Genomic DNA, 13830 nt, shown 5'->3' on the forward strand with positions numbered 1-13830 from the left:
TGGAGCGCGATCCTGAAACTGCCACTGCTACAAGTGAAGGCGAAAAATTTGCCCATGTGCAAATGGATGTCCTAGGTGACCAGCTATCCGGGATCCCATGCTAGTGGTGCTTTGCGACTGGGATGAAGCTTCAAGGAGGCACCCAACTTGGACTTGCAACACAGCTTTATGTGCTATGTTTACATTGTGGAGTAGTTGCAAGCTCATGGAGTTCTGCTCGTCAGGATGACTCAATGACCTTTGACGTGAATATAAGAGCAATTGTGGCAACAAAACAGATAGGGAAGGGACAAACAGTCCTCAATGACTTTTGGGCAGTGATGAACGTGTCCCATCGTGGCCTGCATCATAAGACTTTTCATAAGCACTTAAGAAATTCAGGGAACCCCAGACACAGTGAACAGACAAGTTCTATGCAGAATCTGCTTCTGCTGTGAAAACCACCTTTACGGAAATGGATCTATATTTCGGCAGGGATATCACAGTAAACTTTGATGGAACATGGCACAAGCGTGGCCACACGTCCCATATTGGAGCTGGTGCAATAATTGAATATCATACGGGCCTCATCTTGCATGCCATTGTTTTATCGAACCAGTGCCTTGGTTGCCAAGTAGGACCAAAGCCCGGAGACCCAGGTTATGCAAGCTGACAGGAAGATCATGTGTGCCAGAAAAACACTGACTATAAATCTGGGAGAATGGAGGTTTAGGCAGCTGTCATCCTTTTCTCACATTCGGTGCCAAAGCACCACCTCTGCTACACAATGCTCGTGCCTGATGGAGATAGTGCTACCTTCTCTGCCCTTGTGCAAGAAAATGGTTATCGACTGGTCCCCATTTCGAAAGAGGAATGCCTGAACCACGTCCAGAAGAGGATGGGGACAGCACTGCGCAACCTTGTGCAGAAAAGTGACAAGGCTTCAGGAGGGAAGGGCAGGCTGACAAAGGCCCTCATTGACAAGTTGACTGACTATTATGGCTGGGCCCTATGGAACAATTCCAACGATGTGGCTGCAATGCAGCGTGCAGTGATGTCATCATACCACCACGTGACATCGACGGACGAGGATCCTCACCACGACTTGTGCCCTGAGGATGCAGACTCAGTGTCGTCATAACGCCAGTAAGAGTGATAGTGTGCCACCTCCGAAGCATTGGCACAATCTTCCAGGCTATGTTGCAGAAGCACTGCTACCTGTTTATGAGCGCCTCTCACAGGCTTCTCTTCTGCAATGTTGCCTGGGAGCAAAGACGCAGAATGTATCAGAATCATTTCAATCCGTGCTGTGGTCCCTGGTGCCCAAAGAGCAGCATGCGTTGCTGAATGCTGTGGAGACAGCACTGCATGAGGCAGTTTTAATTAAGATATAATGCTAGCTGCCACAGGGCCAAGGGCTATGTTCATCAGTGGGGCCAACGCCTGGCCATTCAACGGGTTGCCGAGAAAGATTCTCTGCGCTTGAAAAAGGTCAAGAAGCGATCACAAGAGAAGGTGGAAAGGCGGTAAACAAAGAAAGTGCCTAAGGAAATCTCCAGTTACGCTGCAGGGTCATTTTAGACCGATATATATGCTCAAAACTTTCAAAGCTCATTTTCTCAAAATGACTTTTTTGGCTGGTGAGGCTGCTTGTTCCAGCCATATTTCTGTAACCGCTGATCAGTTTATTTTTGATTGTGCATCTGAATAAATTTCTGAGGGCAAGACAAGCCCATTTTTTTTTATATATTGTGTCTGTGATTTGTGATATATAATCAAAATTTGATTGATAAAACCTTAATCATCAACACTAAATTCGGTGGTCTGCTAAAATTTTTCAGCAAGGAAATTTTAAAAAAGGGCTCTGTCTTGCCCTGAGGTATCCATCTGGGAATCATCACAGTGAATTTCACAGTTGCAGCACCTTTTCAAAATTTTCCAGGCCTGGAATGAGAAAATCATGTGCACCATTCTGACACATTGCTGTAACTTGAAAACCAGTGAGCATAACTGCATGAAATGTTGTAGTTCTACTAATGCTTTTGCTATGAGTCTATCCTGAAAATTTCATTAAGATATCTCAATAAACAAAAAAGTTTGTATACGAGGGTCTGACTGACTGCAAGCTTAGATGCATCGTAAGTGGGTACCTTAGCAGTGGCACTGGCTCTCGTTTGCTTCACTGTTGTCTTGAGTTGTTGCAGCTCGTGCCGAGCGTCATGGTTGCGTTGCTCGCGGGACTGGAGACCAGCATCATGTGGCTGCCTCTCCATGAGGCGTTTGTGCTCCTCTGTGGCGAGCTCCACTTTCTTTTGCAATGCATAGTGCAATTGCTCAAGTTCAATCCTGCATGCAAAGAGCCACACTGCAGCACATGTTTAGAAACCAAATGAAGAAAAAAATGTAAGCTTACCCCCCCCCCCCCCTTCACTCATGAATTATGATCAACTATGAATAAATGAGAGGAATTTGCAGAATTTTATGCAAAGGTGCTGGAGATGCCATTGAAAGCAAGTCATTCTATTTAGAGTATTAAATATCTATAGTACAGTCATGCTACCTTTTTTCATAAAAAAATTGTCTTACCTGCTCTAAATACATGCACAAGGTAATTACTGGCCGCAAGCATTATTTGAAAGGAAGAAAAATATTTTTCAATGGCTACCGAAATGCCTCGTGCCAAATGTCTCATTTAACACTGCAGTGCCTTCACTAAAGCAGTAGTCTAGCGATACTATATCTCACTGACAAGTAAAATGGAGGTACTTTAGGTAATCAGAATTTTCAGTTTACTCGAAAGTTAATGTTCCTGGTCTATTGCTTGTCACCACTGCACAAAAATGGCAATTTTATGTACGCCATGACTGAAGCAGTTACAGCCCTGTCTTGCAGGCCAGTTTCTTGGGTGAAGCAAACCCCACTCATTTATACCAATATTAACCAATTATTCTGCTGAACTGAACTTTGGACAAGCTTAGCAACTGTTGCTGTCTTGCAGGTCCGGCTTAATAGGAAGCTAACGTATTTCAATGCAGCAAGATTGTCTATATCAAACTGCATATAGGGTTTAACATACTTAAGCCTTGTCACCTTCGAAGGGCACAATAATGAAGGGTTTCAGATTAATTTTGGTGCCCCAAGGTTTTTTTTAAGGTGCACCCAAAGCATGACACACAAGCATTTTTGCGATCTACCTCAACTGAAACACAGCCAGTATGCCCGGCAAAACAAACCTGCGACCTCTGGCTTGCCAGCAGAACACCATGGAGCTACTTTGGTGAATAAGGAAAATTTACATAGCAAAATTTACATCTTTCATTCCCCTAGAATGTTTCCAGTCTCCAGTCAGCAAGACAATTCATTACATTTTCTATATAATGAGCTCTTTGCACACTGTGCTGCACGGACAACATTTACGAAGTGCATGGCTGTGCCACTTGCCCACCTTGCACATCGCTATAATCTATGCCAGTAGACCATCAGTGCTCACAGTAATATTCTGTAACACAAGCTAGAATAAAACTCAACGATTATGCTATTCCCTAGTGCAACATTTGAGCACAGCTCTACATGTGTTCACTTCATGACATATTGAGGCAAAGAATTTGAGAGCGACATATAGCAGAGTTAGCAATTGGTAAAAATCGGATCTGCAGTTTAAGCGTGTCGGCTTTTGTACATGACTCGTCGAAGGTTCCAGTGGAATCGCTCGTGCCTCTTGGCTTCCAGACAATTCACAACATGCGTACTATCAAATTACGAAACAATCACAAACCATGACAATCGAAACAAACATGAACGAGACCAAAACAAGCAAACCAAACAAGCGAGAGCGAGAGCTCACGTCGGCAGATGATAGCACAAAATGAGCGGTCCAGCTGAGACCAGATATGAGTACACATCAAGCGGTCGGGCGGGTACGCATGAAGCCAGTTTCCTATGCGCGTCACTGAAGGTGTTGCTCTCATTGGTCTTCACTGTACGCGTCTTTCGTCTGCCGCTCCACATTCACTATTTCATCTTTCACTGTTGTGCTCGATAGCTCGGTTACGCCACTGCCGCTGACACCAACGCTCGCTGCAGGAACGAGCCACGAAGAGCTGTGCTCTAAAATGTAAACTGGTAAAACAACTACACCTAATGATGTGTCGAATTTCACAGCTACTGACTGGCAATCGAGGCTAAAGATAGGTGTTGCTCATTAAGTTGTTTCATATTAAGAGTAATAATGCATGGCCACTTAGTGACTCACAAGGATGGTGAACACAAACTGACTGCAGATATCGTTTTTTGATAACTGATCGCTGTGAGACTGTACAATGGAACAAACTAAGCTAACCAGAGGAAAGAAACAATTTGAGAACAAGATTTTCATGCATGAATTACCTATGTAGAGATAAGTGAAAGATGTGACAGCTTAAGCATTAAAAAAAAAAAACGAAAAAAAAACCAAAAGCGTTAAAATGTTACAAAAGAAAATTAAGAAGTGAGGCCAACACAGCAGTTTGGTTTGCCATGCTTTGATTGTTGAGAAAATTGAGAACTTTTTTGCAAACACTGCCTCCACAAATGTCAACAGTAATGACCGTGTGCTTAAGCACTTGTCTTGCTCATCCATCTTCAGTGCCTCCTTCAGTGTTTCTGGCACAAATAAGTCTTGTCTGAAATGAGCAGAGCATTTGCACTGTTTGCAGCAAGTGGCCAATCTGCCAGGTACAGTCAATTGCTGACGTGCAATTGACTTAGCAATACCCTCGATCATTCACCAAATGAGTATCAGCTTTGCCCAGGTATACCTTGCAACAAGAAAGTGGGTCTTACAGGCAATGTTAAGCAAAGATTCAATTAATTTCTGCATTTGTGACATCATGCTTTAACTTTCATTTCAGCTTATACAGGGCAAGAAACAAAATTTCATGCCAGTGAGAGGCCTTTTTCAGTCTGTACGACATTGTGCATGTATGGTAAAACAGTGCGCTTTGTTACTTTTATTAGTTAATTTGTTCTCTTCTGGCCTGTAACACACATGAGACCAGAGCCATAACCAGGAAGAAGGTTAAAGGGTTTTGACACCACCTGAAATTATAACCACTGCAATATACTGTTTAGTGCTCTTACATATATATCATATGTAAAATATGTCAAAATACATAATGTGTTTATACTGTTAAGGTGAGGGATGTGCGATTCTTGTGCAAAAACTGAGTGATATTTCAAAATGGCCACCACTGTGAATACAAAACTTAAGCCAAAAATAATTTCTGGGTACGGCCCTGCACAAGACGACAAGAAGCTGCAACTAGACTCGTTTATCACTTTCGAAGAAATCCTTTCCCCCTGCCATTGGTCTATCACAACATGTACTTACCGCTTTTTCTCCTGTGCTGCTTTCCTCTGCTGCAACGCCTCTGCTTCAACAGACCGGCCTTCCATCTCAGCTATGCTTTCCAAAGTTTTCTGATATTCCTCACTGATGCGGGGGGCCAGGCCTATCTTTTCATTCACAGCAGACACAGCGGCTCGAAGCTTCTCAATTTCAGATTTCAAGACAGCCAGGGTTTCTGCATCTGCTGAAGTCTTTTCCTTCCAAGCAGCTGGATCGCTAGAAATAAACAGGAGAACGAACACCTCATATCTCCTGTGCCTCTGTCGGACAAATAATGCAAGAGCTCTAGCCCCAATCTAGAGATTAGGAAAAAAAAAAGCGACATGTTTCAGAAGGTTAATAATAATAATATTTGGGGTTTTACGTGCCAAAACCACTTTCTGATTATGAGGCAAGCCGTACAGGAGGACTCCGGAAATTTTGACCACCTGGGGTTCTTTAACGTGCACCTAAATCTAAGCACACGGGTGTTTTCGCATTTCGCCCCCATCGAAATGCGGCCGCCGTGGCCGGGATTCGATCCCGCGACCTCGTGCTCAGCAGCTCAACACCATAGCCACTGAGCATTTCAGAAGGTTCAAAGCTAACTGAAAAAGAAAAAGACAAATTGATTGATGTGCTGCGTCGGAAAATGGAACTACAGCATATGAAGGTGACCGTAAATATTACCCCCAAGCACTCCGTACAGATGGTTAACCGGCGAAGCTGAAACGTGTGGCACCGGTGTTTATCACTGGGTTAATCTCGATGGTTGATTAAATGACGGCTTGGTAGGCTGCCAGACCCTCGGTATGCAGCTGCTGCTTGCGCTCGGCTGGGCGAGCCCATTTTTGTGCACAGGCTGCAGCATCGGCAAGGCACAGACAAGCTTGTTTCTGGTTCTGCTCACGGCGTTGCTGATTGAAAGTTGCTTGCTCCTAAGAAGTATATATGACGAGTGGCATACCCATTTTGGAGCCATAGAGAAACTGCTGGGCGCATTTGGCTGTGACGGAGAGTAACGACATCACTACTGGCACAGCTAATCCAACACCAATAGATAGCACAATGCCTTTACTAAAGATCCATGACGTCATGTTACCTGGCCCGACTGCCATAGAATCTAATGGGGATGCTCCCGAGTAGGCAACAGTGATTTTAACATCACCGCTTTCATCGCGCCAGCCTTGTCAATGGAAATTTCAGGCCAGATAGAGTGACGTGATGGATCGGAGTAAACAGGCCTCGTGCTATCTAGATGGTGTTGGCTAATCAAGCACCTCTATTTCTCTCTTTTTAAGTGTGAAATGCCTTTAGCTCCCGTTGTCGCCGACCTTCAAGTGATCTTGAGCTGAAAGTCAAAGCCATTATTCGAGTGCTCAAACGAGAACATCCACGCAAGTTGCGAGAACAAAACAAGATCATCCAGGTAACCAGTCAAGGACGCATTACATATGCTAGTGTCTTCACAAGCAAGTAACAAATAATATTGCTTCCGAGTTCTTCCAAATGTTTGTTAAAAATACCACTCAAGCTGTAACTTCTAGTACACTGAAGTTTTATTTGCCATTTCCAATAATGATGTTCAAAAGGCAGATACAGTGCACTATACACTTGATTGTCATCTCTTGGTGCCGAGACAGAGTTGCCTGTGCTCTTCACAACGCCAGCAGTCTATGAGGTCCACAACGCATTGGGCAGTGCTGGTAGCATCCGGCCGAGTCCAGGCTGGTAGTGTCCGGCACACCGCGGATGGCTGTTTGACCGAGATGAGACTTGCAATGAGGTTCTGTCTGTGACAGGAAACTTTATGTGCACAATATGGCGTGATGCGGTGTGGTGCCTGTGGTGGGGTGTGCTGCTGCGAACATGCACTAAACCCATTTTAGGACTGTAGCTAGTATCACCTCCAACCAATCTGCTTTGCTGGTAGCTATTTCATGCTTACATCTACTCTCAATTACGAGAGAGCCAGCATTTTTTTTTTTTTGCGCATGTGCACGGAGTTGCGCCAGAGAAGCTTTCGGCGTACAGGCGACCGACAGATGGATGGACGAATCGGCTAGCCAAATACAGCTTTGCTGTAATAAAAGCTCCATTCAAGTCGCCCAGCACTTTGTGAACTAGTTCCCATCCATTCAGTACCAGTCCTTGCTTCTGCAGAACTGGCTTGGCATGACCTGCACTACGCTCTAACTCTCCGACAAGTGCAGAGAATGCTGTGAACTTGTCCTGCACAAAGATTGCACTATGTGAAATGAATAGCGACATTGTGGGGGTGCTTGACTCTCACTTGTCCCCTGATGTTTTGCTCGCATGGCTCTTGCGTCTCCTGTAATCTGACTTCCACGTGTAGCTGTGTGCTGGCAGTGTAGTTGCAGAATAGTTGGAGAAATGGCACGAGTGTTTTGTTGCTAATGCTGCCTAACAGCGGGGTTAGTAGGACACAAAAGGGAGTAGCCTCTTGTGCTTTGGATTGATGTCGGCTGGGTGCACGGATGTCTCGCACGCCCATTGGGATGTCTTGTGGAACAGTCCCATGCAAGGACTCACAGTTGGACAGGAATGGATGAACATGATTGTTCGGACGTGCCATCATTTGTGTGACTGTACTTGTGAACGATTAGGCATTGGTGCTCAGCATCGGGGTGAACATATTTGCTCGATATCCTGGCGCGGTGAGTCGAACTTTCTTGATTTGTCAGCACTCATCAGCATGATAGATTTGTTGTAATTGGCTTTTTGCATAAAAGGCACAATAAATGCCCTTTTGATTGTTTGTACCACTGTGTTGTCGTTCCTCTGTCCCAAGAGCATGTTTAAGACCCCACAATGTGGAAATTTTACCATGCTGATCTAGTGAAATGAATAGCGAAGCAAAGCTCCTCCAGAACTAGTTCAAAGAGTGCAGGTGAATAAAATGAACCTAGACTAAGCGTGGCTGGTAGCAGCAGCTGTAACGGGGCCTGGTGTGACGTCTGCTGCACAGCAGATGCACTAGCTACTGCCAAACTCAACAAGTGTCTCCATTCGTGGCAGCTGTGCTGCCCGACACTTGTGGAGCGAGCAGGGCAACATTCAGAGTTCTAATTCGTGAAACTCACTTTGTGGTTCCCTGCTTTCCTGCTTAGCATGTTGACTTTCTATCCCTTGCAAGTTTGAACCTTGTTGCAATCTAGTTGGAAGCAGTTCTCAGCTGTTTATGAAACTACTTCTACTGACAGCTTTTGCATACAATTGGCCACAAAAGTTTACAAGACTAGGGTTCAGAGACACACGAATTTATGCCTTGTGAGCATGGCACTTTTAAATAAATGGATTGTTTATGTAGGTCACAAAAACTGCTGTAGACGAATTGAACTTGAAGAAAAATCTGCTTTTTTGCAACCTCATGTGCTGTAAACTTGTGGCCAACTGTACATGTGGTCACTATAGTGACCTTCTGCAGCACAACTGGTCATCTGTGCTGAAGTGTACCAGCACACTTTATGCACAATCTTCTGCAGTACCAACATTTAAGTATAGGCACACCCTCTTGTGCTGTATAGAGCGGATGCCTACTTACTTGCACACTGCAGCCCGTCTTTCCTCCAGGGTTTCCTTGAGGTTGACAATGTCCAACTCTGCCTTCTGCACTGTCTCAGCGGAGGCACACAGGGTCATCTTGAGCTGCTTGTAGTGTGACATGATGTCAGTTTTCTTCAAGTCGTAGGCAGCCAGTGTTTTCTCGCAGGCTGCAAGCTCATCAGCAATTGCCTGTTGCTGCTCACCACCATTGTGGAGCTGAGTTGCCAGCTTGTTGGCCTTCGCTGTCGTTGCATTGAGCATGCTTAGGGCATGTTCTCCCTCAGCCTTGGCATCCAGCTGCTGCTTTAGCTTTGCCTAGCAATGAACATTATAGAAGGCTCAGTGACAGTTCTGATGTGCAAATTAGAACACTACTGACTCAAACTGACGATTAAGCAAAGATGATCTAAAACACTGAGCCCACCTTATAGTCAGCTCTTGCCAAGCCTAACTCAAAGACCACATATGCATTTAAATGATCCAAAACTGAAATACAGGATCTAAAACAAAACTGCTCTAATATACAAGGTAAGTTCACAGAGAAAACTATTTTCTGAATTGAGGCTCTCCAAGATGCAAGTAAACATGGCATATCTTGAACATAAAGATGGTCAGTGACAAAGAGTGCTAAAACCACAGGCAGGGAACACTGCTTTATGTGTAGATACCCGGAAGAAAACGAAAGCAGAAATGATAATGCATGAACTCTAAAACCAGAGCACAAGTCACCATAAAGCATTTTTTTTTTCACTCAGAAGCAGGTCGCACAGCCACTGGCAAAAAAATTGGCGATAGTGTTCTCTGCTAAGAACATCTATTCTTCAGTCAAAAATTTGCAGACCTGGACCTGCTAAGTGAGCACGTAAAGACAATACATTTCTGAACATGATCAATGTAGGATAAAATACAACATACTGGCAGAATCAGGATTTCTACATAACAGCTGACTCAAAATACAAGGACAATTCAAGAATGACAAAGGCCAAATTTCAGTAGAAAGAAACAAGCCTTATCCGTACACATACCCTAGAAGATAGTGAAACTACCTTCTTAACTGCAACTTCTCGCAGCTAAGCAGTTGCTCAGTAGCACATTCTTCAAGCTTTTCAAGTGGCTTTTCAAAGTTGACTTTACCTTTGTAAAAATGACAATCAGCTTCTAGCATGATGGCTCGCAGTGTATGGCTTTAGGCAAACATATTCTTTACATTAAAGGGACTGACAACCAATATTCATTGTACCAATTTTTTTTTATTATAATAGAAAGTCCACTGGTCAGATTGTCTTCATGAAGTAATGCGGAAAATGCCATGGAACAATCATTATCAGAATTTTATCTGCAGTGAGGATATCGTCTTCATTGGAAACATGGTGAAAACAGCGATAGGTGGGTGCGACAGCAATTATGCGCCGGCATTGGTGGAAGGCAGAAAATAAGTGCGACCGTAGCTGTGAGAAAGTATTATTTTCTTTATTAAGCCGATATTCCTGCGATTCATGTTTTCCAAATGGTTAAATTATTTCTACACTAATAGCTACCTCTTTTCGTGATTTCCTATCTAACTGCTTTGGTCATTAACCAGTCAAGAGTGTTTAGCCAAGCCAAGTTAAGTTCTCGTAAGCAAAATGATACTTGCTAATATAGTAGTGCTGGCACCCAGTTACGGCGCAACTAGCCGATGGCATTTTGTATCTCACGGAGAGACCACACAACTCTGTGCACTTACTCGCAAACTCATCATGTGCGCCGCCATGCATTGTGGGACGTGTGCTGCTCGTTAGCATGGATTTTATTTACTTTGTAGTATGCATAAAATGAAGCGCAAGTGTCTAATAATATACGAACAGCAACTTTAAGCAGTAAGTATGCTGCACTTATTAACAGCCAACTTAAGTACAGTAATCTCATATACCACATACGAAGTACCAAGATTTCACCACCAGGCAGTGCTGGATTAAGAGGGGGGGGGGGGGCGATCAGCCCAGGGTCTCACCTTGGACAGTAGGAGAAAGGGGCCCATTCATTCTAACCTGCTTATATGGAACCATGGGAAATGGAACTTCAAGCAACATGTATGTAGCGAGAAAACCAGAACGAGCAGATGGGGCCCCCCGCCTAATGTAACAGCATGCGTTTAGCCTGATCATTTGTGGAGAGCTTGTCAAGCTGCAAAAACAGAAATCGCCCGCCACCCCGGCGGGGCCCTCTTTCTTACGAAGCGAGGTGTGTTTGCTTAGAAGAGTTTTCGTGATTTCCTGTCAGTCCGTCCGTCTAGTGCTGCCTGGAGAGGAGGGGCAAGGGGGAAACATCTAAAACATGTAATGTGGGTGAGGACCTAAATCTCCCTTGCCCCTCGTCACCACCACGCCACCCTCCACCTCGCAAATAGTTCCGCCGCTGTCCTCATAGAAAGGATGTGCTGCAGTACCCAACAGTGCCTCCCATTCGACTTTTCTTTACCGTGATGGTAATTTGGGCGGGGGAGGATGAGTCCGATAGCAGACGATGATGAGTCTGACGCCAGAGTCTAGGCAGGAAAGGAAAGAAGACGTCACACGTGCTTTTGTCATGTGCAGTGGGGCATTGAATGTTCACTGTACGGGCTAGGGTTGTGGAAGAGTGAAGCGGGAAGTTGGAGAGCTGGACACAAAGGCCTGTCTCCTGGGCCCATTCCTGCGTAGTGGCTGCACACCCTCGTGCGCGCTCGACGGAAAAAGTAGGTCAGACTGGCCGCCGAACTTTCCAGCAATAAGTAGAAAAAGATGACTCAGAGGTGACGGAGGGCGCATAACTTCGCCCGCGCTAGGAGTCGCCGTCTCCCCTTCGATCTCGCGCTCGGCGTCGATGGGGCGAAAGAAAAATCGAGAACCTCCCAGAAGAGACGATTGCTCCTAGCCAATAGGAAGACGAGACCAGAACGGGAGAAGGAGTGAGTTGGTATGGAGAAGGAGGGAATTCGTACAAGGAAATCTATGCGTATGTGAACGCCTGCTTTGGCGCTAGTAGCAGACAGACGCGGCCCACGTCTATAAAGGTAAGTTGATCACGGGCAGCGATTCAGCCCCGAGCCGCCGGTTAAGCTTGCATAAGCCCGGCCGCTGAGAAGCTTCCGAGGGACGCACCACTCTCGGCCAGCCACGGACCATCCAAGCAGTGTGCGCCAGTCATCGGGACGGCCACCGTTGGACATTTGCGGTCGTGTCGGACTGACCAAGTGCCCGGTGAACAATTAAATAGCATCCATTGATGCGAAAATGCTCGGTCGGAAGCATCAAAGTGGTGTGTCTAAACGAAAGGCGAAGTTAGAAAGAGAAGAGCATGAAAAGAAGCTACCAAAGATGACAAAGTACCTACTGAATGCAGCTTCCGCGGAGCAGTATGATCGCTCTACCCAGAGTCCGTGTCAAACTCCCAACAGTACCGACTGTGCTTCTGTGGAGGACTTGCCAACTCCATCACCATGGTTTCCTGGCAAGAAGCAAGGTTTGACTCATCTTGGTTGTCGGGATCCTGTGAAAATGGTGCCAACCTCGGGCAACCGACGCTTTCTGAGCAACCGACGCTAACCGAGCCCTGTCCTGTTCCCAGGGTGTCTACCAAATTGACATTTCCAAATTCCCTGAGTTTTCCAGGTTTTCCCTGGGTGCCTTTGCACAATTCCCTGAGTGATGCAGAACTATGTGTTATGTCAAGATGGCCTGAAACCATATCGCCCAATGCTGTCACTCTCTAATAAGCATATAAAAAATTTAAAAAAAAAGAACGATTGAATCCGATTTGAATACCAAGGAGTAGTGTTTGTGTTATACAAAAAGAATGGAAGGGAGGGGTTAAAAAATCGCAGCAGATAAAATGTCTTAAAAGAAAAATTGCAAATGGAGTCTGACATTCTCAAATACAAATGAAAAGGAGATGCATACAGAAGTAAATATTTTGGAATATGAACTATTTTTATCAACTGATAGCAAGCTCAGTGGTATGAAGCCCGAACTTTGACACCAATTGAGATTCTCTCTCAACAGCTCGTAAGTCAACCTCAACTGTCCTGACATCCTCGCAGCCCGGGCACGACACCTTAGTGCTGCGTTTCACTGCTTTAAAGAGTTTATTTTGGTTTGGATGAAGGACACCTGCATCTCGGCATCAGCCAACACTGTTTTTTGAGCTCAAGCTCCTTCAAAACGGCGGCAGTACGCTTCCTTTCCCATTCATTCCTCAATGCGTAGTTCCTTTCTATTCTTGTCCTCCTTCCGCCACTCGTTCGCCCCGCAGAGACAACTTGAAGCATCTTCTTGGTCAGTTGCACAGTCCACGTCTGATTTTTCGAACTCCCTAGGGGCCGCGAAAACGTCCGAAAAATTGGCCAGCCGGAAAAAATAAATGCATGTCATTTACTGCCCCTAGGGGCTCAAACCACCATAGGCACATTCGAAAACGCTCTGAAGGCCTGTAGGTACACGTATTCGGCATATCGGTGCTCGTACTGTTACAGGAAATACTGGGCGCACGCGTGTATAATTAACGAATACCTACTGTGTCCCGTGGCAATAGGACCTTCCCACGCTTGTTATGCTTCACTGCAATACTTTTGCGTATGCTTCACCAAGCAACATTTCTGTGTTGAGGCGAAGCTGACTTTCTGGAACCGGCTTTATGCAATGCACCGTGCTTTCCAAGCTTCTAAGCCAATCGCGAGGACCACAAAGAGTCCGTGCCATTGCTGACAGCAGCGAGTTCTTGCAATAAAAAAAAAACACGGCACCCAACGGCAAGACGCTTCATAGCGAATGTCGAAGCAGTTAGGCCTAACGTTGCCGCAGTAGTGGCTACGGCTGCCAGCGGATCTGTGTGCGAGAGCGCCGGTTCGAGGCGGCGAGGTAATCAAATGGCAGCGGTGGTGGCTAGGATGAATGCCGTTT

The 13830-nt window shown here is 45.4% G+C and overlaps 2 protein-coding genes across 3 annotated transcripts in view; one reads left to right on the forward strand and one right to left on the reverse strand.

Annotated features, from left to right (window-relative positions):
* The window catches only part of LOC142585869 (uncharacterized), a 41659-nt gene that overhangs the window by 11298 nt on the left and 16531 nt on the right, over positions 1-13830 (reverse strand). For both annotated transcript variants that reach the window (XM_075696941.1, XM_075696939.1), the window contains exons 3-5: positions 8910-9226; positions 5348-5581; positions 2130-2325 (exon numbers count right to left, since the gene is read on the reverse strand). In XM_075696941.1, the coding sequence (XP_075553056.1) occupies positions 2130-2325; positions 5348-5581; positions 8910-9226 (747 nt within the window). The remainder of the gene's footprint in view (positions 1-2129; positions 2326-5347; positions 5582-8909; positions 9227-13830) is intronic.
* Positions 335-1313, forward strand: LOC142584451 (uncharacterized). The gene has a single exon (XM_075694595.1). It carries the CDS (start codon positions 767-769, stop codon positions 1118-1120), a length of 354 nt encoding a protein of 117 aa, XP_075550710.1. The 5' UTR covers positions 335-766; the 3' UTR covers positions 1121-1313.

The sequence above is a fragment of the Dermacentor variabilis genome, chromosome 6 (genome assembly GCF_050947875.1).
Source record: "Dermacentor variabilis isolate Ectoservices chromosome 6, ASM5094787v1, whole genome shotgun sequence".
Taxonomy (NCBI): Eukaryota; Metazoa; Arthropoda; class Arachnida; order Ixodida; family Ixodidae; genus Dermacentor; species Dermacentor variabilis.

Excerpts from the sequence above, each read along its gene's own strand:
- LOC142584451 (XM_075694595.1), top strand. The coding sequence starts at position 767 with ATGCTCGTGCCTGATGGAGATAGTGCTACCTTCTCTGCCCTTGTGCAA.